Source organism: Pygocentrus nattereri, chromosome 1, assembly GCF_015220715.1.
Source record: "Pygocentrus nattereri isolate fPygNat1 chromosome 1, fPygNat1.pri, whole genome shotgun sequence".
Classification (NCBI taxonomy): Eukaryota; Metazoa; Chordata; class Actinopteri; order Characiformes; family Serrasalmidae; genus Pygocentrus; species Pygocentrus nattereri.
The window spans coordinates 31,210,957-31,232,783 of record NC_051211.1 but is presented as its reverse complement, the minus strand read 5'-3'; the positions used below and the strand labels follow the sequence as shown (position 1 = coordinate 31,232,783).

General features: G+C 37.9%; 1 protein-coding gene across 2 annotated transcripts in view; it reads left to right on the top strand.

Moving 5' to 3' along the window:
- The window catches only part of lin7a (lin-7 homolog A (C. elegans)), an 86,931-nt gene extending 66,082 nt beyond the window's left edge, over positions 1-20,849 (top strand). Inside the window, exons 4-6 of one of the 2 annotated variants that reach the window (XM_017709115.2) lie at positions 1,916-2,125; positions 10,836-11,047; positions 18,306-20,849. In XM_017709115.2, the coding sequence (XP_017564604.1) occupies positions 1,916-2,125; positions 10,836-11,047; positions 18,306-18,330 (447 nt within the window). In that variant the 3' untranslated portion in view covers positions 18,331-20,849. Of the gene's footprint in view, positions 1-1,915; positions 2,126-10,835; positions 11,052-18,305 lie in introns of both variants that reach the window. The other variant, XM_017709116.2, reaches the window with a different exon arrangement.
- The last annotated feature ends 978 nt before the right edge of the window (positions 20,850-21,827 follow it).

Genomic DNA, 21,827 nt, shown 5'->3' with positions numbered 1-21,827 from the left:
TATGATTTAATATGCTGTCTCTTGGTTTTGAATGCACGATTAAATGCTAATATAAAACCACAAACATCACAGTCTGAAAAGTGAAACATCTCTGCAGTACTTTCATTTTTTTACTGGTTGCTACTCATGAGTGAAAAACATGGCAGGAGAGAGTTTTGTACGTGCTTCTGGAGACGTGACACTCATGGTAAGCAGCAGAAAAATAGACGTAGGAAAGGAGTGGCCTTCCCCTTCACCAGAAAGAGCTGAAATGTATCTGTGTGGTGTGGATAATGTGCACACAGTACTTATGTAAATAAGTTGGAAAAATGAAACAAAGAATCTGGATCTATCTTATCATAGCCAATACGCAATTCATTAAAATACACCATCTGGCATAACATTATAACCTCATCCTTGTTTCTACGCTTTGTCCGTTTTATCAGCTCCACTTACTGTATAGCTGCACTTTGTAATTCTACAGTTACAGACTTTGTTAGCCCCCTTTAACCATGTTCTTTAGTGGTCAGGACCCTCACAGAGCAGATATTTGGGTGGTGGATCATTCTCAGCACTGCAGGAACTCTGATGTGGTGGTGTGTTAGTGTGTGTTGCGCTGGTCTGAGTGGAGCAGACAGCAGTGCAGCTGGAGTTTTTAAACACCTCAGTGTCACTGCTGGACTGAGAATAGTCCACCAACCAAAAATATCCAGCCAACAGTGTCCTGTGGGCAGCATCCTGTGACCACTGATGAAGGACTAGATGATGACCAACACAAACTGTGCAGCAGCAGATGAGCTGTCGCCTCTGACTTTACGCCTGCAAGCTGGACTGACAAGGAAAGAGTGTCTAATAGAGTGGACAGTGAGTGGACAGTGTTTAAAAACTCCAGCACTTCTGTGTCTGATCCACTTGTACCAGTGCAACGCACACTAACACACCACCACCATGTCAGTGTTACTGCAGTGCTGAAAATGCTCCACCACCCAAACAGTACCTGCTCTGTGAAGGTCCATGGGGTCCTGACCACTGAAGAACAGGGTAAAGGGGGCTAACAAAGTATCAGAGAAACAGATGGACTACAGTCTGTAACTGTAGAACAAAGTGCAGCTATACAGTAAGTGGAGCTGATAAAATGGACAATGAGTGTAGAAACAAGGAGTTATGTTATGCCTGATTGGTGTATGCCTTGACTGGTTTCAATCTCATTTTGTTTTGACAAACATCAACTTAACTATTTGTACTTCAAGCACTTCATCATAAGCCTCTGGAACATATACATATTTTGTCTGGTGGGTCCAGGTTTTTAGGTCCAATCTAACATTACACATCTCCAGAACTGATTGTGAAGACGGTTGAAGGTCTAGACAGAGACTTAAACAGTAGCCTTCTGAATTTTAAGCACTATGTAGTTATACTTGTGAGAAACCCACTAGCAGAGCTGTTGGTTTTATTATTCTCTGGCTAGTCTGCTTGTTTGCATTACGTATTGCATTAGGAGTAAATATCAACATAAACATTGCCTTTAATTTTGCATGTTTAAATTTACACATAGCACTGATCATTCCAAACCAGCTTTACATGACTTACTGCACCTCTCCATACTATTCATCCATACATGGACCTATAATGGAACTATTCTTATTACTCACAGTATATTTGTTTTATTTATTTTTATAGTGTCTTGCCTATTTTAAATTGTGGTGTTTCTGATGTGTGATTCTGAGGCAACAGGCCTCTAAACCAACTTATCTTCAAGGAGAAATCTATATATGTTTTACAACAAATTAATAAATAATTTAATAAACACAGTTCCTAGAATTTGTTTTGATAAATGAAGGCTTTAAATCTATTTAGGTTTCCCAGTTTTTCTTTGTGAACTTTTAAATCCCTCATGTTTCTAACCCATTTTCCTCTACTCGGTGTTTTCCATCAGGCCACGGTGGCAGCTTTCGCAGCAAGTGAAGGTCACTCTCACCCGCGAGTGGTAGAGCTGCCGAAGACCGACGAGGGGCTGGGTTTTAACGTGATGGGTGGAAAAGAGCAAAACTCACCAATCTACATCTCCCGCATCATCCCCGGGGGCGTGGCTGAGCGACATGGAGGACTGAAGAGAGGAGACCAGCTTCTGTCTGTCAATGGAGTGGTAAGCACCAATATAGCTTCAGTTACATTCCACAGCATGCCTATTCAGCGTTATTATAACAATATTCAGTTATGAATCATAAGATTCATATTTCTGCATCTACTATAAATAATTCTGTAAACTGTATATGATCATGAATAATTCAGTGAATGGAACGATTCACTCACACAGACACACACACACACACACACACACACGCACAAACACGCACAGTCACACACATGCACATGCGCACACGCATGCGCACACACACACACACAAACACACACACACAGACACACACACACACACACACACACACTCTATCTAAGCCGCTCATCCTTCTGGGTTGCCTCATGCACACAAGCGCACACGCACAGTCACACACATGCACACACACGCACATGCGCACACACACACACACACACACACACTATCTAAGCCGCTTATCCTTCTGGGTTGCGGGGATTGCAAAGCCTTTCCTGCCGCTCATTGGGTGGAAGGCAGGAAACACCCTGGAAAAGTCGCCAGTTCATCATAAAGTGATTTATTTAGTAATTACTACATATAATTCAGTAACTATTTTATCAGTAAATACTGTAATTTAATCACTGACTTCTATAAATAATTCCATAGCTACTATGAATCTACTAGTATCTACTAGAAATTATTAAGTAACTGTTATCAATTATTTAGTAACTACTTTAAATTATTCAGTAAGTACTATGAATTATTCACTTTGTATTATAAACTGACTTCAGTGTATTCAGATCCTGCACTACTGCTACTTCACTGATAAGTTGTTGATGTGTTACTAATAATCTGTTAAGAGTTTATTAATCATCTACCATATAACGTGTCACCTGAATTATAAGTACTATAAATTGTTCAGTGATTACTGTGCATCTACTGTGAATTATTGTAGGTCAGGAATGTCTATGTTCTGTAGTTATTGAATTCATGATTCATGTTATGGATTACATTTATATATGATTTAATTTCTGTATGAAAAGGTTTGAGCCTACCCTGATTTTTTTTGAGGGACAAAAATGTTATAGTTTAACAAGTGCTGTATTGTGCATCCCTAATTAACAGGTTTTACGTCATTGATGAATTTTTAGTGATTTTTTCTTCATTTGAATTGAGTATGTTTAATAAAATGATCTAGAGGTGGATGAGAGCAGCACCAAGAAGTTGGTCTTGGGTTTAGCACAGAGACAAATTGTGGTTGTGCTGAAGCATTTAATTTGACGTTTACCTCAAAGTGTCACAGTATAGCACTCTTGCTCTGTGTGATCAAGGCCTTTCTGACAGATGAATCAATACAAAACGATCTGGACTGGAAGGAGCAGCAGGATCATGGTCTCTGAAGTGATCTCACATTGATTTGAGTGTGTAAACATTTCTGACAAACTTTACTGCACTGACCATCCCACACTGTTACAAATACAACAGGAAAGAAATCATTTCAGCAGTCCTGTCAATGAGTATTAATAAAAAATTTAGCTACAAGCAGGACTACAGGCTAGCAGCAGGCACTCCGGGGTTAATCTCACAGCCCTCTTTTGTAACACTCAGAAATGCTTCATTTTATCACTGTAAACATTTTGTTTTTCTGCAAAATTCACAGCTAGCTGGCTTTGAGCTGAGCAAACTTTTTCCTTAGTTTGTTTTGGCAGGTGTTAACGCTCCACCTGTACTTGGATGCACACCAGACAACTCAAATGCGGTGCACATGACTGACACTCAGATTAGTGATCTGATTGGTCTTAAAGAAGCAGTAAGATAGTGTCTCAGTTTTCATGCAGCATAATTGATAAGATAATATGTTTATGTGAAGAATATGTGTGAGGGATAGATCTGGGTTTTATACAATGATAGACTAATGAAAGAGGAGCTGCAACAATTATATTTGATAAATTTATAACAAAAATATTTTTTAAAAGTAAAATCCATTTAAATAACAGACACAATTAACACTTTTATGAACCCACATACATCCATGGGGAAATTTGGTGATTATCAAATTGTGCAGATCATATTTTATTGTTACTGATTGTTTGACGATAGAGAGCGATTCAGAAGAAGTTGTAGAGAAGACGAACAGAGAATAACCTCACCATTATTTGCTTCCAGACTTTACAATGCATAGGTGGATTACAACATAAAACATAATTAATAATATAATAAATAACGATCAACTACGAACAAATTTCAGTTTCCTTCTGCTCTGGATTGCTAGGTCAGGCACAACCTGAAGTGAATTAAAATATAAAAATAAAGGAGTCCATTTGGAATAAAATGTTGCAGTGTTGCCTTTCAAAGTGGACGTTATCTGTTCAATAGTAAGAAAATGTATAATGTCCCGGAGCCACATTAAATGGAAGGTGGTTTTGAAGACTTCTGTAGTAGCAATATGCGGCATCTTGCCAATAGAGACGTAAATGCTAGAATATCCGACTGAGCTCTGTTGAGCAAAGGTACATCAGTGGAAAAACCAAATACTGCAACGAAAGGGTTCTTATTAATGTTGGTTCCTAAAACCTTTGTCATAATCTTAAAATATTCAGACCAAAATTTATGTAAAGAAGGACATAAAAAGAACATGTGACTTAAGTTACATGGAGTAGCATCACATTTATCACATTGATCATTGACAGCATTTGGAAAAAATCTGATAGCTGGGACTTAGATAGATGGATTCTATGTAATACCTTGAACTGAATCAACTGAAGTCTTGCACAAAACGAACGTGAACGTACTTTGTTTATGGCATTGTCATCCTTCTTTTCACATATTTCACTTTACTCATGGTCATTTTCTCTGTCATGCTCTCTCTGCCATGTTTTGATAGTCACTTACTGGTCACTTACTTTGCTCATTGAGTTGGTAGCTGAATTTTTTGGTAAGAGAAAAAGTGAGTGAGCTCGTATTTGTTTTTTTCTCTTCAGCATACTAGACCTTTGCTGCTGAGCAAGTACTGTAACTTACTGTCATATATATCACTGTTGTTATATAAACACCTACCAGAATCCTGTTGAGAATATTTTATAATGCTGATGAGGGCTGGCATCAAGACAAGGGGATCAAGGGACAAGGGGATGGGCTTTGGCTTTATTCCCAAGGTAGCACTTTTGGCAGGTGTTCCTTCTATTTGGCAAAAATGACTAAATCTAAACGCCTTTCTGTTTAAAGAGGTTCACATCATGGACACTTACAAATATCTAAAATTGAATGGAAACCAAGCTGCGTATTTCTACCCTTTTAGCCTACAGTAGTTTAGCCCTCTCTCTCACACAGAAGTTATAAGATGCTTTTTAGCCCTGTTTGTGTTTTTGAATAAAGCAGCCAATCAGAACAGAGGTCATTTGCATATATTAGTCTTAACAAAAACACAGCAATAAAATAGCCTGTTGAATTCTGAGGGATAAAGAGAAATGGAAAATGATCATAATAAAATGAATTATGGCTGTTTTTGTTGTATGAACTTAACAAACATTAAAAGTTGACCTCGGGAGTTTAAACTACAATAAATGCAAGATGGGGACTTTTTAATATGGTAGGTTAGTGAATCATGATCATTTGTAGTAAAAATACTTTGAAAAAAAAAGCTACTAAGAAACTCATTCCCAGTTGCCGCAGTTCCTAGTTTAGTCTAACCACACAGTGGATTGAATCCAGACTCTAAACGTTATCGGCTTCTTCAGAGCTTTTGTTTTGAGTGTTTAAGCCAAATTTTTGTGCAGATCAAAACACTGTGAACACACTTAATATCGATTAAACCTGAAGTCCACTTTCTAATCAGTTTTCCCTTTTATTTGCCTGCTCCACTCCTCTAAACTACAAACACTACTAGATTAACACACACAGGTTACAAGTTTCAAGTTTATTTGCCATTTGCACAACATGCCAGGACATTAATGCATTGAAATGCTTGTAGTGAGGCTCAGGTAATCCAATACAGAAAGTAAACAAGTAAAAATAAAAATAGAAGAAAATACTGAAAGTGAAATATAGAGACAGTGTACTAAATATAGAGACAAAAGCACTGCACAATTGCATTGACCAGGAATCTGACTCGGGCCTCTCGTATGGCAGGCGAGAATTCTGCCACTGAACCACCAATGCAAGGACAAAAAATAAGATCTTTAATTGTACACGTGTACATTTATTAATCTGTCTTCTGTTCAGAACTGCCCTCCAGAACACGATTACTGCAGTGTTTTTTTAAATAGCATTCATTTAAATGTGAATAAGTAAAACATCTGCACATCAACCTGAGCAAAAACATTTTGGTTTTTTTTTCATATGTACATTTTTTTTGCATTTTGATTTTTTTAGCTCTAGCACGTGAGCCAAATCTGATACCGGATGTTTTTCTCCATGATTTTTAAATAGCATTCATTTAAAAGGTGAGCCTGAGCACTCTACCCTTACATACACTAATATACAGTTTTAAACACATAATTATTAGTATTAATCAAATGTAGCCAGTAATTGTGTTTAGCTGGCATCCATCCATCCATCCATCCATCCATTTTCTAAGCCGCTTCTCCGTCAGGGTCGCGGGGGGGAGCTGGAGCCTATCCCAGCAGTCTTCGGGCGGAAGGCAGGATACACCCTGGACAGGTCGCCAGTCCATCGCAGGGCAGACACACAGACACAGACAGTCACTCACACCTAGGGACAATTTAGCACATCCAATTGGCCTGACTGCATGTCTTTGGACTGTGGGAGGAAACCGGAGAACCCGGAGGAAACCCACGCAGACACGGGGAGAACATGCAAACTCCACACAGAGAGGACCCTGGCCGCCCGGCCGGGGAATCGAACCCAGGCCCTCCTTGCTGTGAGGCGACAGCGCTACCCACCACGCCACCGTGCCGCCCGTTTAGCTGGCATGTCTGGGTAAAAACAATTACAACAATTAAAACAGCAGATGGGCAAAATTGCATGATTGGAACTAATTAGGCAAGTTTAAAACAGTAGAATGTCAATGATCCCACAGAAAAATCCCATTTTTCCATGGCTTATATTTATGAGGCATTGCGGAGTAAAAGCCATTCACACAGAGCCCGATTTTTACAGAAAAAAAAAGCAGAGCTGCTTTTAATTAGACTTTTTAATTTAACTTTTAATTACAGCCAGCTTGATTCACAGGATCATTTGAATGTGCTAAAATATATGCTGACCAATCAGAGCTCCGTTGTCATGGTTGCAGTCCAGGCAAGTGTGCTACAGAACAGTTCATCTTGCTTGTGGCAGAGCCCAAACCTTATACAAATGATACAAATGGTTACACAAATGTGAAGGTTAAAGATAATATATGATGTACAATAGCCGAAAGGCTTAATAATGAGTGCTTCTATGCAGTGTATACACCTTTTAGTTGCAGTCCTTTAAAAGAAAGTATTATATTTGTCATATTTCTTAAAGAATCCATTTCTTCTTCATCCCTCAGCATTCTCAGTGTTTGGGTTCTCAGTGTGTGTTTCTTAAAGCATGTACATCTTAAATAGGGTTCCTAACTACATTTCAGCTGCACTAAACCTAACAAAATTGCTGAGATTATTCACATGATTGGCTGTTCACTGTCAATGTCACAAAGTGTAACATGGCATAATGGCATGTTTGAAATCATGACAGTTTATATTACATGCTGTTTTTTGTGAAATGTACTCATATTATATCTCAGTTATATAACTCAGTTATATCTCATCACATCAAGAATTGTGGCACTGTTACCAGTAACAGACAATAACAGACAATCTGCTATAACAACTCATGACAGAATATGATAACATTTATGGCATGGTTTAGTCAATGTTACACAGTCATATGCAAAGTGTGGGTGCCCCTGAGCAAATTACATTGTGGTTTTGTTTTTTTGTTTGATTTTTAAGTTATTTTTAAGTGAGATATTGGGAAAAAGAGCATAAAATATAACTTGTAAAAAGGTTCTAGGACATTTTATATTTTATCTTTTTTTCCAAAATGTTAAACTCAGCCAAGAAGTAGAAATTATGACTATAAATAGCAGAGAAATGTGTAGATGTGTTGTTTGTAAAAGATGTTACCTTATTTTTTATGTTGACCGAGGGTGTTCAAACTTTTGCATGTGGCTGTTTTAGCAGGGTTCAAGTAGAGTTATTAGATATCTTTTTGTCACTTAAAGTCATTCTGCCTGTTTGTTTTTCTCCCAAAACTGCATTGTGTGTATAGTTTTGTTGCAATAAAAATGTCTTAATATTTTGCATTTTCATGCCATGTATTCATCTCGCATTCAGTATGTGACCTTTACGCTGAATTGTCTGATGAATTTGGGCTCAGAGCTCTGATAACTGTAAAACTCACAACACTAATGAAAAACAAAGCTAGTTCAACGTAAAATTATAAGGTAACTGATTACATAGCTTTTCTTGAGTTCACTCAACTCAAACGTCTCGTTAAGTCAAAAGTTCTCTTATTTTTAAGTTCCCCTTATCATTTTGGCAAATAATGTAGAACCCATAACTCTTTACATCACAAAATCCTACCAGAAATGTACTCCTTTTACCCACTTATGGATGTCTGTGGTATTGCTGGGGTTCAGACTCATGATCTCCTGTTGGGGCAATGGTTTAGTCCAAGATCACCTGTATATGTTCAGATATCACATCCATAAATGTTTATCACACTGTATTTAACATTGAAAAGCAGCATGGTCACAGGTGGTGTAACTGTCTAGTGATCTAATATTTGACCATCCTCACATCAGGAGCTTGTGAGTTGGACACACATCTGGAAGCCCAAGAGAAAATGTGATGTTAAGATTCCCAGCAAAATTCCACGTTGTTTAGCTAATTGAGCTGCAGAACTAGAAAAAGAGAGTTAGGAGAACTTTTGACTGGATTAAGTTTGAGTTTGGTGAATGTTAGTGTCCTCAAGTTGAGTTAACTCAGGAAAAGCAGTGTAATCACTTTCCTTATAATTTAAAGTTGAGCTGGGGTGTGCGTTTTTTTCAGCCAACAGTAACAGTATAGCACCATTTTGCTGTCTGGGATAGAACGTCTGTCAGTTTGTCATATTTTCCCCAATTAAATCGATTGACATCAATCTGTCAGATTTTCAGCATGTTTTCCTGAGGCAGCTGTAGAAGAAGAAGAAGAAATGCTGTTTTTCAGTCACTCTGCCTGTGTCCCTGGAATGACTAGCAGCTGGTAGAGAATACTGATGTATAGATATTGAAGGGCAATTCCACTGAATTAGATGGTTAAGATGTAAACATCATTCAAAGAAGTCTGATATGAAATAATGTTCTAGAGAGACTGAGTCATGGTGGTGATAGTTACCAGACATCTGAATAGTTTAATGCTTGTAAAAGCTCCCTCACAGAAAGATATTATGTGAAATAATTCTAAATACATGGCTTGCTGTCTGAGATTTGTACCTCCCAGAATAAACCTTACTGGAAAGTTTGAGAAAAAGAAACATGTAGAAACTGAAACATTGTTTGGAGAAAAGTTTGTTAATAGAAAAAAAAAGTTTGTTAATAGAAGTTATCTGCCTGAAATTAGATCAACACTTTTCAAATATGAGACATTCTAGAAACAATAATCATTTACAGCAATAATAGCAAAAAAGAAACCCTGTTCTGTGTGTATGTTATTTATATGTATATTAAAGGATATGAAAGGTAGGGCATATTATGAATGATTCAATGAAAAAGCCACCATTAAGCGTTTTCAGTGCTTGGCCCCCTAAAGCAGTAAGGGGTTAGAATATTGAGTCTGATGGCTGCTAGAAGTTGTGAATTTAAACCTGAAGGGGACAGATGTCAGAAGGCTGTCATTTTAAATTCACAGCTTTAAATTCGCCGTGCCTTTTTAAAATGCGCAAGAGCGCAGTCAGACGGGAATGAGGGTTTTTTTTCAGCTCTAAAAGCTGTCTCTGCTTTAAAAAGTGCTCTGCATCACCGCTAGAAAAGAGCTGTGGAGATTTCAGAGTATTTTTTTTAAACCCGTTTCTGACTGTCATTCTCTACCAGACTTTCAGACTGTGACAGTTTTATTATGCCATCAGAAATGTGTGCTTTTCTCAACTGTCAGCGACTTCAAAAAATAATTCCCTTTCACACACAGTGATCAGAAGGCCTTTACCAGCAGCAAGATTGATTCCGCTCACTCTGAAGGTTGTAATGAGAAAGTCTCATTATATTTGTAGTGTAAGTTCTCATTAAGCCAAAAATGTGCTGGCGGCTGAGCTAAGTAGAAATTAATGGCCTTTTGTTCTAAAATTTATTTAGATGTTGGTCACGTTCCGAAATAACTGCAGCACTAAAAAACAGTAAAGAAGACTGTGGCTGTTGTGTGCTGTATTCAAACTTTTCCTGAGAATCTTCATACAGAGTTCGCATCCAGCTTTAACCTTTTGTTGTTAAGATATAGGCAGAGTCATTCAAAGTGGTTCATTTGAAACGCACTACTCTAAAGAAACGTACTGAGTCAGAACTGTTCACAGTAGTGGTGTTATAAATCAGATGTCTAAAGAATTTAATGCCTCTAAAAGCTCCCTCAGTGAAAGTTATTAATGAAATGCTTATGAATGCACTGCCTCATGCTAGAGACATTTTATCATAGTTTTGAGAAGGCCTAAAATGCATTTTTTGTTTTTAATACATTAATTTTTGACAGACCAAGACTACAGACCAGACTGACCTAACCACTGACCCTTTTGTGCATTGTGTCATCAGAGCGTGGAGGGAGAGCACCATGAAAAAGCAGTGGAGCTGCTGAAAGCTGCTAAAGACAGCGTGAAGTTGGTGGTCCGCTACACCCCAAAGGTCTTGGAGGAGATGGAGGCTCGCTTCGAGAAGCTCCGCACGGCCCGCAGGCGCCAGCAACAGCAGCTACTGATGCAGCAGCAGCAGCAGCAAAACCTCAACACTCAGCAGAACCACATGTCGTAGGTGAGGCTTTTCATTGCTTTAAAGTGATAGTTCAGCAAAAGGTCAAATCCGCACAATTTTCCCCAGTACCTCGAATTTAGGTGATCATCCAAGACAGAGTTTGTTCCTTTAGTTTTACTCTTGGAGCTACGAGGCTACAAAGCTAGCTAAAGTAATGCAAGCTTTTGCCCTGTCAGGTAGCATCAAACTGCATGCCTACATCTTCACACACTTGCATCAAACTTTATCTATAAGTCTATGTCATTAACCTAAATAGACATGTGCTGTCCAACACTGACATACTGTTGTCTATATCTTGGTACTTTTGTCTATTTTTATAAATAACAGTGTGTCATACAGTATCACAAACACATGAGCAAGTCTATTTGAGATTATGTACCAACTCAACAGGGTTTGATGCAAGTCTGTGATAATTTAGGCATGCAGTTTGTACAGTGCTAACCAATTGACTTCCATGACTTATTAGCTACTTTAGCTTTGTAGCTCAACCACAAACCTAAGGAAGCAAACTTCCGACACTGAACTTGTCAGGGTTGATTGGCCAGATTTGGGTTAAGGGGGGAATTGTGTAAATTACATTTTTTGCTGAGCTATTGCTTTAATGTCCCCTGGAGGGTCCAGAGCTGGCCTTTATCTCTATGGTCAGGAGGGGGCATCACAGGGCTTGGATTGTCTGGAGCCACACGCTACCTGTCACCAGAAGATTATGAGGGAAGCACTGTGTTTGGCAGAGAGTGCTATTGTGTTCAGCCTGTATTATGTAATCACGCTGTATGTTTAATGATTAATGGTTCAGCTGCAGTCAGCACTTCACTTTGTAGGACTGATTACATCACACAGAGGGCACATTTATATGGGCATAATTACTAGACATTTATACCACAGTTAGGTCCCAGCTCACAGTGTGATTGACTGAGAGGCATTATATGAGTGCCAAGAGACTCCTGAAGTCTTGCATCATTCAGTAGTTAGCGTCATGCCCATATCAGAATCTATGGGCCGCTATCATGGTATGTTTCAAAGCTAATACGTTCTGCTGTCGAGACACTTTTCCTCTGAATGTCACTGAATAACGAGCTTGCTAAGAAGCCGAAACATTACTATTGATAAAAGCAGCCTAACACTGCTTCACAATGAGTTTACACCATCAGCCTGGCAACCAGCACGCTTTATCAAACGTGGTAGTTTAGAGGCTTTGGCAGTTTTAGGCTGCAGTCTGATTGGTTGTTGTTGATATATAATAGTGTTAGCTTGCTTTTGGCATGCATGAAGCATATTTCATATTTTTGCTGCTCAATGACTTTGTAAATCAGACGATCCAGGTGGAAACCGTACACTGGACTAAACGTATCAGATTTGGTGCATTTTAGTTCACTCAAAAACGTGATAAATAAATAAATATAGGTAATGAAACTAATGTAATACACTGGAGATTAGGAGATATTGGTAATGTCAATAGCTCACGGTATAGCACTCCCTTCTGTTGAATTATTGCATGATTGTATGAAGTTTGGACACACCTGATTGAATGTTGTTCATTTAGGCTATGTTCTCATTGCCAGGTTTAAGTCATGCAAATCTGATTGGTTTGCCTTATTATGATGCACAGAGTAATGTGATGGATGTTTTCAAAGCTGTGTGGATGCAAAATCGGATCTTTTTAAATCACGTTTGAGACACTTTCATATGTGATCCAAATCAGACATATATCTGACTCCTGGCCATGCAACGTTAATGAGAACATTCAGTTCAGAGTTCATGTTTTTTTTTTTCCAACACTGCGCATGTGCCCAGTGTTAACATGGCAGCAGCATCAAACCTGAAGTTAGAGCCTGTAAACAGTGCAAAATAAAAGAAATCTGACCCTTTTTCACCTTCTTCTTGCTCTAAAAATGAGCTGCTCAAAGCAGATGATGTTTGTAACAAAGCTTGTTCTGCTGGTCAGTTTGTTGTTCATGACATGTTCGTTCACGTTACATTATTGATTACGATGTGCGCATGTGGGTCACATTAATGATCGATTTGAGTCATTTACTACGGAGCCCCACTGGTGACAAACCGTGTATAAATAAAAATAATGCGTGTCCTTGCCTTATTAACATGTGGGAACTTGATCCAAATGCATGGCCACGACTTCATAAGGCGTGGGAACGAGATTGCAGCTTACTAAGTCATGGCCATGCATTAGGATCTCGTTCCCACGCTTTACTAAGTGGTGGCCACACATTTTTTTTATTATACAGGACGTCACCAGCAGGGCTTTGTAACTTACCTATGCCAGTGTAAAATATGAAGTTAGAAAGACCACATCTGGGCAAAAATTCAAACTGAGCAAAGAGGCTTGTAATGTTAATGTAGCCTTAGATCTGAAACCCACGTTAATGGAATGACTTTTCTTATTAATTTGTATCAGCCAATCAAGGGTGTTGTGGTGATGGAGGGTGACGTATAATATTTGGTATTTCTAATTTCATATGAACTCATAGCTTCATAGTTTGAATGTCTTCATTATTATTCTTCATTTAATAATGTCAGGTTCTGAACTAGAGCCATATGGATGGCACTTACTCTTAAACCTCTACTTCTCACTGTGCATTGGTCATTTCATGGCTGCATGGTTGATAATAATTCAGGATATCTTTAAAAAAATATATTACTGCAGTTTCTCTCGCCTGATACTCTGGTACACATTCAGTAATGCTTCATTACTGTGGAAATCACGCACAAGATGCTAACTTCCTTCCTAATTAGGATGACCAACAAGGGTCAAACAAACAAAACAGTGTCCCACGTTTCAGAGACTATGAAGAGATTATTAAAATATGTTTCAGTTTTCATTTTTTAAATGCTTTTTAAATTTTAAATATGAGTGTTGGTGGTGGAGTCAGTGGAGGAAAGTCTGGCTGGAAAAAACAAAGAAAGCAATTAAACAGCTAAATGCAGGCAACTGTTAATAAATGCTAATAAAGCAGATGAACCTGACCCCAGAACAGAAGCCAGATAGCCTATGAACTGTAACCACTGCTCTGCGGAGAGGGAAATGCAGAGCAAGTCTGCTAGGTACATTCACAATATATTGAATCGCCATTTATTTCTCCATAGGGAAGTTTTTGATAATGATTAAAAAACAAGGCTGAAAATTTTGCTGCTCATTTTTCAACTGAACAAATGCAGCAGCTATGATTATGAATAATTTCAGAATAAATAATCCATTTATCTTTGAACATTAAAATACGATTGTGTGGCTTTGTTTAATGTGTGGTGATGATGTCATCTATGCGACTGACTTTATTGGTTGTTCTTTTATGGTCAGTGTACTCTATGAAACCTGAGATATCAGTCTGTTGGTCATGTTTGTGTGTCTCCTTTAACTGATTAAAATTTCCCCCTGGTGGACATGCTTGTCCATGTTGGTCAGCAAAATGGATCAGCATGTGTAATTGGAGCTTTCTGAGTGCTACTACTTCTATCTCTGTATAAAATAAGCTCCATGCTGCCTTTACTGTTGCATGCACTGTGATGGTTTCTGAGAGACCATGCTCACACAGTCAGAACACAATTCACATCGCCATGGAAACTCTTATTATTGATTTTTTTCATGAGCAACAGAAGCTCACTGAAATGTGAAGCGCATTCCTATTTATGTGTTTGAAGTGGTAGTTTGTGATACAAATAGTCTAAAAATTGTTTTCGTTAGATCCTGTTCTGTACGTGTCACACTGAATGCGATAATGAGAAATCATGCCATTGAAGATGAAAAGCAGACATTTTTTGCATTGACCTTAAAGTGTTATTCATGTGGACTATCCAAAATGACTGAATATGGCTGCAACATGGCAAGTTCTGTTGCACAGTGCGTAATGTGTCCGTGGTAAATCTCCTTTTCGAGCACAAACAGCAAATCAGATGACTTGCCTTGCCTATAGGCAGTGCATATAAGGAATTCACTGGCTTTAGCAGCTTTAACAGCATTTCCCAAAAGAAATTTCACCCCAGAGGCAGCGAAGTCTCTCTGAGTTTGAGCTGTAATCCTCTGATACTGCTGTAGGCCGTGTCGTCATGGAGAGGCTGTGTGAGAAATATTATGTAATAAAGTGCACACTCAAACAGAGCCATACATTCACACCTCTTAAATATGGATGTAGTCATATATACACAGTGGCATACACATGTAGCACCCACTGTACTGCAAACTTTCAGCTGAGGCCAAGCTCAACAGCTGATTATAAAAGCGGCCTCTATGATCAGCCTGATGACACAGCTTGTAAGTCGTTTGGCACAAATCTTCAATATTCAAATTTTTTCTGTCCAATTTAGTCATTACTAGTTCCACCTGCTACCTAGGTCTCCCCCATCACACAGAATGACCAAGCTAGAAGGGTAAAGAGTAGCACATGCTTCTTCCTGCTTAAATTATCACACACTTGCCTCAAACTGTGTGATGTTGTTGAGTAATCTCCAACAGACTTGCTTATGTTGTGTCTGACACTGTATAACACACTTTTGTGTACGTTTAAAGTTGACAGTATGCAAGTATGCCACAGAGCTAAAAACAGTAGTACCTAGGGGAGTAACAATATTTTAAGTTCAGTGAATTTTCGATTCTGAGATCAGTATTAGATTTGACTCCAGTGTTTTATGTGTTATGGATGTGGCCATAGTATACACCCTGCCCCCTGCTCATTTTACTGTTATAGGCTGCACACAGATGACTACTTTTGATCATTCAATGCGGTTTTCATAAAAGACAGCAATGAGAAGCGCTGAGTACAGAATTTTGCACACATTGTTTCAAAGATTCTTTTTTATTTTTTATTCAATACAGGACTGAAATCATTACACCTTTCAGTATTGCTAATTAGTATCCAGTGGCTTCACTAGAGCTTTATAGATAGAGGGGCTAAGCCTTTATAACACTATTCCTGTATTCAGCTCCGTTTTAGGAGAAGTCAAGGTTTAATAAAAGATCAGTCTGTTAAATTTTATTTGAACTGATCTGACTGGCCATCAGGAGAGCTGCCACCTCTCTTAAAGAAGTTCTCTGTGTTCCATCTACAGTTTGAGAAGTTGAGGGATGTAAAATTGCATTATGATTAACACTATGTTAACTTGCTGTTAACTGATATTAAAGTTAAGTTAAAGTTATCAGGTAACCCAGATGGTCCACATTATTTGCAAGTTAGGTTGGAGCAAACAATCTTGACCATCTGGGGCTTCCAAAGGACTGGTTTGAGAACCACTGGTGTGAGAGATACAATAGCAAATAATATGAACCATCATCAATGTCATTTCTGTCTTTTTCACTCATTCACACATCTCACAGTCAGTGAAGTTTCTTAAAATAGTTGGCTCATTAGCTAGTTAACATTATGTTATAAAATTAGCGGTTGGTAGGGTTAGTATAGTGTAGTGGGTTCTGCCTTGCTGAAGACTGGGGTTCAATCCCCTGCCTAGGCAAGCACTCTACACAATACCAATGAGAGTCCTTGGGCAAGACTCCTAACACTACCTGTACCTTTTTTTGTTACATTTACAAATTGTAAGTCTCTCTTCTCTCTTTTTCCTTCAGATGTATTTGCTTTACACACATATATTTTATGAAGAGTAATAATAATCTTCAGTCTTTACATTGACTTACATTAAACATTAAAAATGTTTTTTTCCTTCTCCTATAAAGTTACTGTTTTGGATATACATTGTTTTTTTGGACAGCAACAACATGATATTTATTGAATTAGTGTTTTAGTAAACTTTTAGCCATCATCTCAGTTTCGTACTCATGTTGCAAAGTGGGCAGGGATGTGGAAAGTGGAATGAGGATGTGCTGCAGTCCCCTCAGCTTATTTCAGAACTGCAATTGTTAATAATAATTATAAAACTGAACTTTATAATAATTGAGCTTTATAAAGACACGTGTGCTTGTTTAGGTGGAGTTTGTATTTTATATATTTTTAAAATCTGCAGTTATATCTCCCACTCTAACAATGCTAAATGTTTAGATTTAGATTTAGCTAAGCGTCAAGTATCATTTCAGTGTTAAATCTGAATGGAAGAGCAGAGAGAGGATGTAAGGCAGAGGTCTACTGTATCAGCTACATGTGTATATTCTCATCTCTTACCTCACTGCATGATACATTCTGTTTGATGTTAAAAAAAAAAGTTTAAAAAGACAAAATAAAAAAAAGACAAATCCTTTTGCTTGACATCATCGTTTATGTCACATATGCACTACTTAAAATTTCAGCAACCTCAACTTAAAACACTTTCCTGCATCCCTGACAGGCATAGTGGCTCTGAGTTAGAGCAGCAGCTGCTTCTCCAGGGTCCTGCCATCATAGTATATAATGATTGGAGAAGTGATGGCACATTTGAATAAACAATGCAAGAATGAAAGAGATAAAAAGATATTCATGATAAAAAGAAATAATGTTCCTTTATTTAGCAGGGCTAAAAAACAGTTAGTGGGAGGCTGAAGACCCCCCCCCCCCCCCCCCCCCAAATCTAGATAAATTGTGCCTCTGGTAGTATCAGCTATTTAAAAGTCTGCATTTTGTCTGTACATGTCAGCCTTGTATATAAATATATACAGTATTACACCTGAAACCACTGAACCACATCATTTTAGACAAACTGAGTGGGAACCAATCAGATTGATGATGCATGATGCTTTAACATGCTTTAACACAAAGCGGGAGATATAATAGTTGATCAACAATATCATTATTATGTTAGATGAAGTTTATAAAGTTTAAAAACAATTTTAGGCTGCTTTGGGTTTCAGAATTGGACTACAGCTCTGCACACACATTTCCTCTTTAAACCTCAACCTGAGTAACTAACAGTTGGTGAGGGAATCATGTTTAACTCACTTACATTGTTAACTTGTGACAATGCACGGCCACTGTTGATTTTCAAACTATAAAAATAAAATAGAAAAGTATTAACTTCATTACATATAAACCTCTTTATCACAAATACTCATCTGTACTATTTAAATTTGTTGTGAAGTCTTGAAAAGTTAGATCTCTGTATAATTACTGTTGTTTTAAGCAGTTGTTTTCTTAACATCTGGGTGCACTGCAGCCCCCTCAGCACCCATACTTCCCTGTCTTGGCTGATAGACTACAGAAAACTGACTTAGTGTGTTGGATTTCCCTTGAGTTAAACGTTTAGATGGAGTCCAGCTGTTTCTTTAGCTGACAGCCAGGTTTCTTTTTTAAGTCTCTCAGCTTTTGTCCGTTTTGTGCTTCACAGGCTGTTCCAGAAGAAGAAGAAATAGAGGATTCGGAGTGAGCTCTGCTAGATCTCAAATCCGGCGACCTGCAGCCATCCAGCAGAAGAGAAAGGAGGGTCATGCTGTTTTCCAACGAAGACCACCCCTCGTTCAGTGTACTACCTACAGCTTTACAAAGGTCGACAAACCTCTATGATCTGTGTCCTGAAACGTATACACATTGGTGCTTGGTTTTGGAAAGGACAACAGCAAGAGAAAGAGAGAGAGAGAGAGAGAGCACTTGTTTTATCTTTTTGTTGTTAACTTTTTAGTTATCCTTCTCAGCCAGTTGCAATTTGTGACCCTCTCCAAAGAAAGTCCTTCTCGTAGTTTGTGATGCTGTATTTACTTGTGTTCAACTGAATTTGTTGACAGACCTTTTTTTTAACGTTTTCCCGTTGCCACAGCTTTGTACAATAACCTCTTGACGGATTCTTCTGGTGCTTGTGTCTGTGTGAAAGAAAATTGCTTTTTGTGTCAAACGTGTCTTTGATCGGATAAAAGTGAGGTATTTTATACCATATTGTAGCAAGGAATATTTTGTATAAACAAGGTAGATTTAGCAATAACACACTTAAGTTGGTTTTACATGCATCATTGTCAAATCCTGAGGAAATTTAAAGGAATATAAAGGACACAGAAGCTTATGATGGTGCTGCTGTGGTCATTTAAAGGATTGCTTGCCCGGAAATGCTAACATGGCTAGCAACCAGTGCAAGCTAGCAGGACAGGGAACAAAAGGCAGCAGCTAGCTTGCTAATTGTCTACTAGCTAACAGCCAACTTTTCATGCTCTGCTAAGCGTTTGTTGTTAGCTACGTTAGCCAAACTATTCTTTTTATCATAAGATCTGCCATCGACTTCATTTGCACAGAATGTCCTTAATGTAATGTATAGGCTAGCTGCAGCACCAGTGCTAATCAAAGAGGTTTCCGTTTAGAAGATGTCTGGAAACTGTGTGAACGTTATGTTACGTACAAAGTTCTAATGCAATTTTAGAAATGTGAGGAAACTATTCACAACAGAAATCTAATGAAAAGATGTTCTATTTATGCTAGGTTAATATTTAATATGAAAGCCTATACTATGAAAACTTCCTATATTATTTATTTGAGGACGAGCAGAATGTCAAACAGATATACGCAAACTTGTATATTGTGGTGGTGGTGTTGGTGTTGGGGGGTCATGACATAATATTTTATTACTTTTAAATGGTTATATTTTCTAGTTTGTGATCTCAGAGTTTTCAGCAGGCTAATAAATGTGATGCTACTGTATTAAAATTTACTGTATATTCTGCAACTAATAACTGACCACTTAATCCAATCAGATCACCTCCAGCTCTTTTCTGTACACTGTCCACTTTTGACAATCATTTGATTACATTTGCATTTATCTGATTATTTTTAATTTTCCAAACCACAACACTGACAACAAGCAGCCCATCCCTTATATAAATTATTGTATGTCCGCTAATAACAAAGAACCATAAGCCGCTTTTCCACTGCATGGTACTTGCTCGATTTGACTCTACTCCACTTTTTTTTTTGGTTTTCCACTAGGTCAATCTGGTGCGTAGTACCTGGTATCGCATAGTATTTTTGGTACTAACTCTGTTGAGTTTCCAAACGAGTTGAGCTGATAATAAAAGGTGATGTAAAAATGCTACACACTACTGATTTGTTGGAGAAAATTGCTTAATATGTTCCCTCTTGCGTCGCCTTTGAACAATCAGAGTTGTTTCGTTGTCTGAAGCCTGAGGTAGCATTTCCCAAACTCTCCTGTTTTTTTAGCAGTATTTTATCATGCTGCCATCAGGCTCTTCTGAACAAAAATTGTCTCTTTCATGTCTCGGCAGTTTCATGCGGCATCGCTATGATGACCAGCAACATTGAGTGGGTACTCTAACTGGAGTAGAAAACAAAGTAGCTGGACTGTGCTATGCAGTGGAAAAGTGACTATAGAACAGTAAGTTGAACAGTGGATAATCTACAGTAGTCTAAGATAGTGTTGTATCTATATTACTGTTACTTTGTTCGTTTGGTTTCCTGGTCCGAACCTGAATATTTTCTATTGTTCCTTTGCTGTTGGTAGCCTATGAGAGAAGTATTAGTAAGTACAGATGTTCTTAGTTAAAGCTGGCGATGCTGTGAAGTTTTGTTTTTGTCCCTCGATCTGCTGTACGAGCTGTTCATCTACTGACTTTTCTCCCTTTTTGTATGTTTACTTAAACACTTTTCTTACGATGACTTGCATTTTCAAGACTGGTTAAAACTGTACTTACTATACAGAGAGACAAAAACAATACCAGGTGATATGCAATTGTTATACATATTATATTTGTATAAATAAACATATATGTCCGTGTGCACAACGCCCTGTGTTGTTCCTTAAGATTCTCAGTGAACCCTGTCAAAATGGGTGATAAAAGATGAAGTTAGGACACAGCAAATATAAAAGTGTTTATGCATACACTTTTTTTCTCTAAATAAAACAAATAAACCAAGTGTATGTCTGTAACTCCAAGGACATGTCAGCCGTTGTTTTTTTTTTGTTTGTTTTCCGTTTTGACTTTGCCTACGGTGACAGCCTGAACCAGTGACATCACAATGGTACACAAGGGACAGGCTGCACTGATGACACCACAATAGTGACAGTCTGTGTATGACATCACAAATGGCCTATAAGTGACAGCATGCACCAGTGACATAACGGTGGCCAACAAGTGATAGGCTGTACCCTATTACACTGGCCGCTATGTGACAGGTTACACTAATGACTTCACAGTGGCCCATAAGTGGCAGTTTTAATTGGAATAACACTGAAAATTCCATAATGTACGTGAGAAAATGTCATGAGAAAATAAACTTAATATTTCAAGACTTTTAAATCTAATCAACATGATTAATTTACTTCCTGGCCATTTTATCACAAACCCCTCTCTAATAGCACCACTTTGCTGATGTACAGACAGATAGGGACTGTAGTCTGTCGGCTAATGCACAGTTTTTTGTTGAACCCCTTGAAATGACCTACATTAATGTATAAATTCATCATTAAATATGCTCTGGTCTTTATCTTCATCAAGTTGTAATAAAGAACAAACATAATTGGTTTAAACTAATAACACAAAAAGAATGTATTGTTTTTGTTTGTACTGAATACATTGTTCAAACCTTCACTGTGTAGATTTGAACCCCTAGGCTAATGATTTCAACAAAAGTTCAATGAAATGAGATTGAAGATGTGGGTTAGAGCTACTTTGATTTAAAAAACTCAAACATTATGGGTTTGCTATTGACAAAAACATCTGGTATGAGCCATACATTGCAAAAAAAGAGATCAAAGAATACCTAAAATCAATAACTGTTGATTTGCAAAATGTCTGGATTACAAAGTAATCTTACAGAGTTTATCAGTCTTCGGTTAGACAAACTGTCTATAAATTGAGAAGATTTAGTATTGAGTCTACACAAAATTGGGCGCCCAGCCAAGATCACTCCA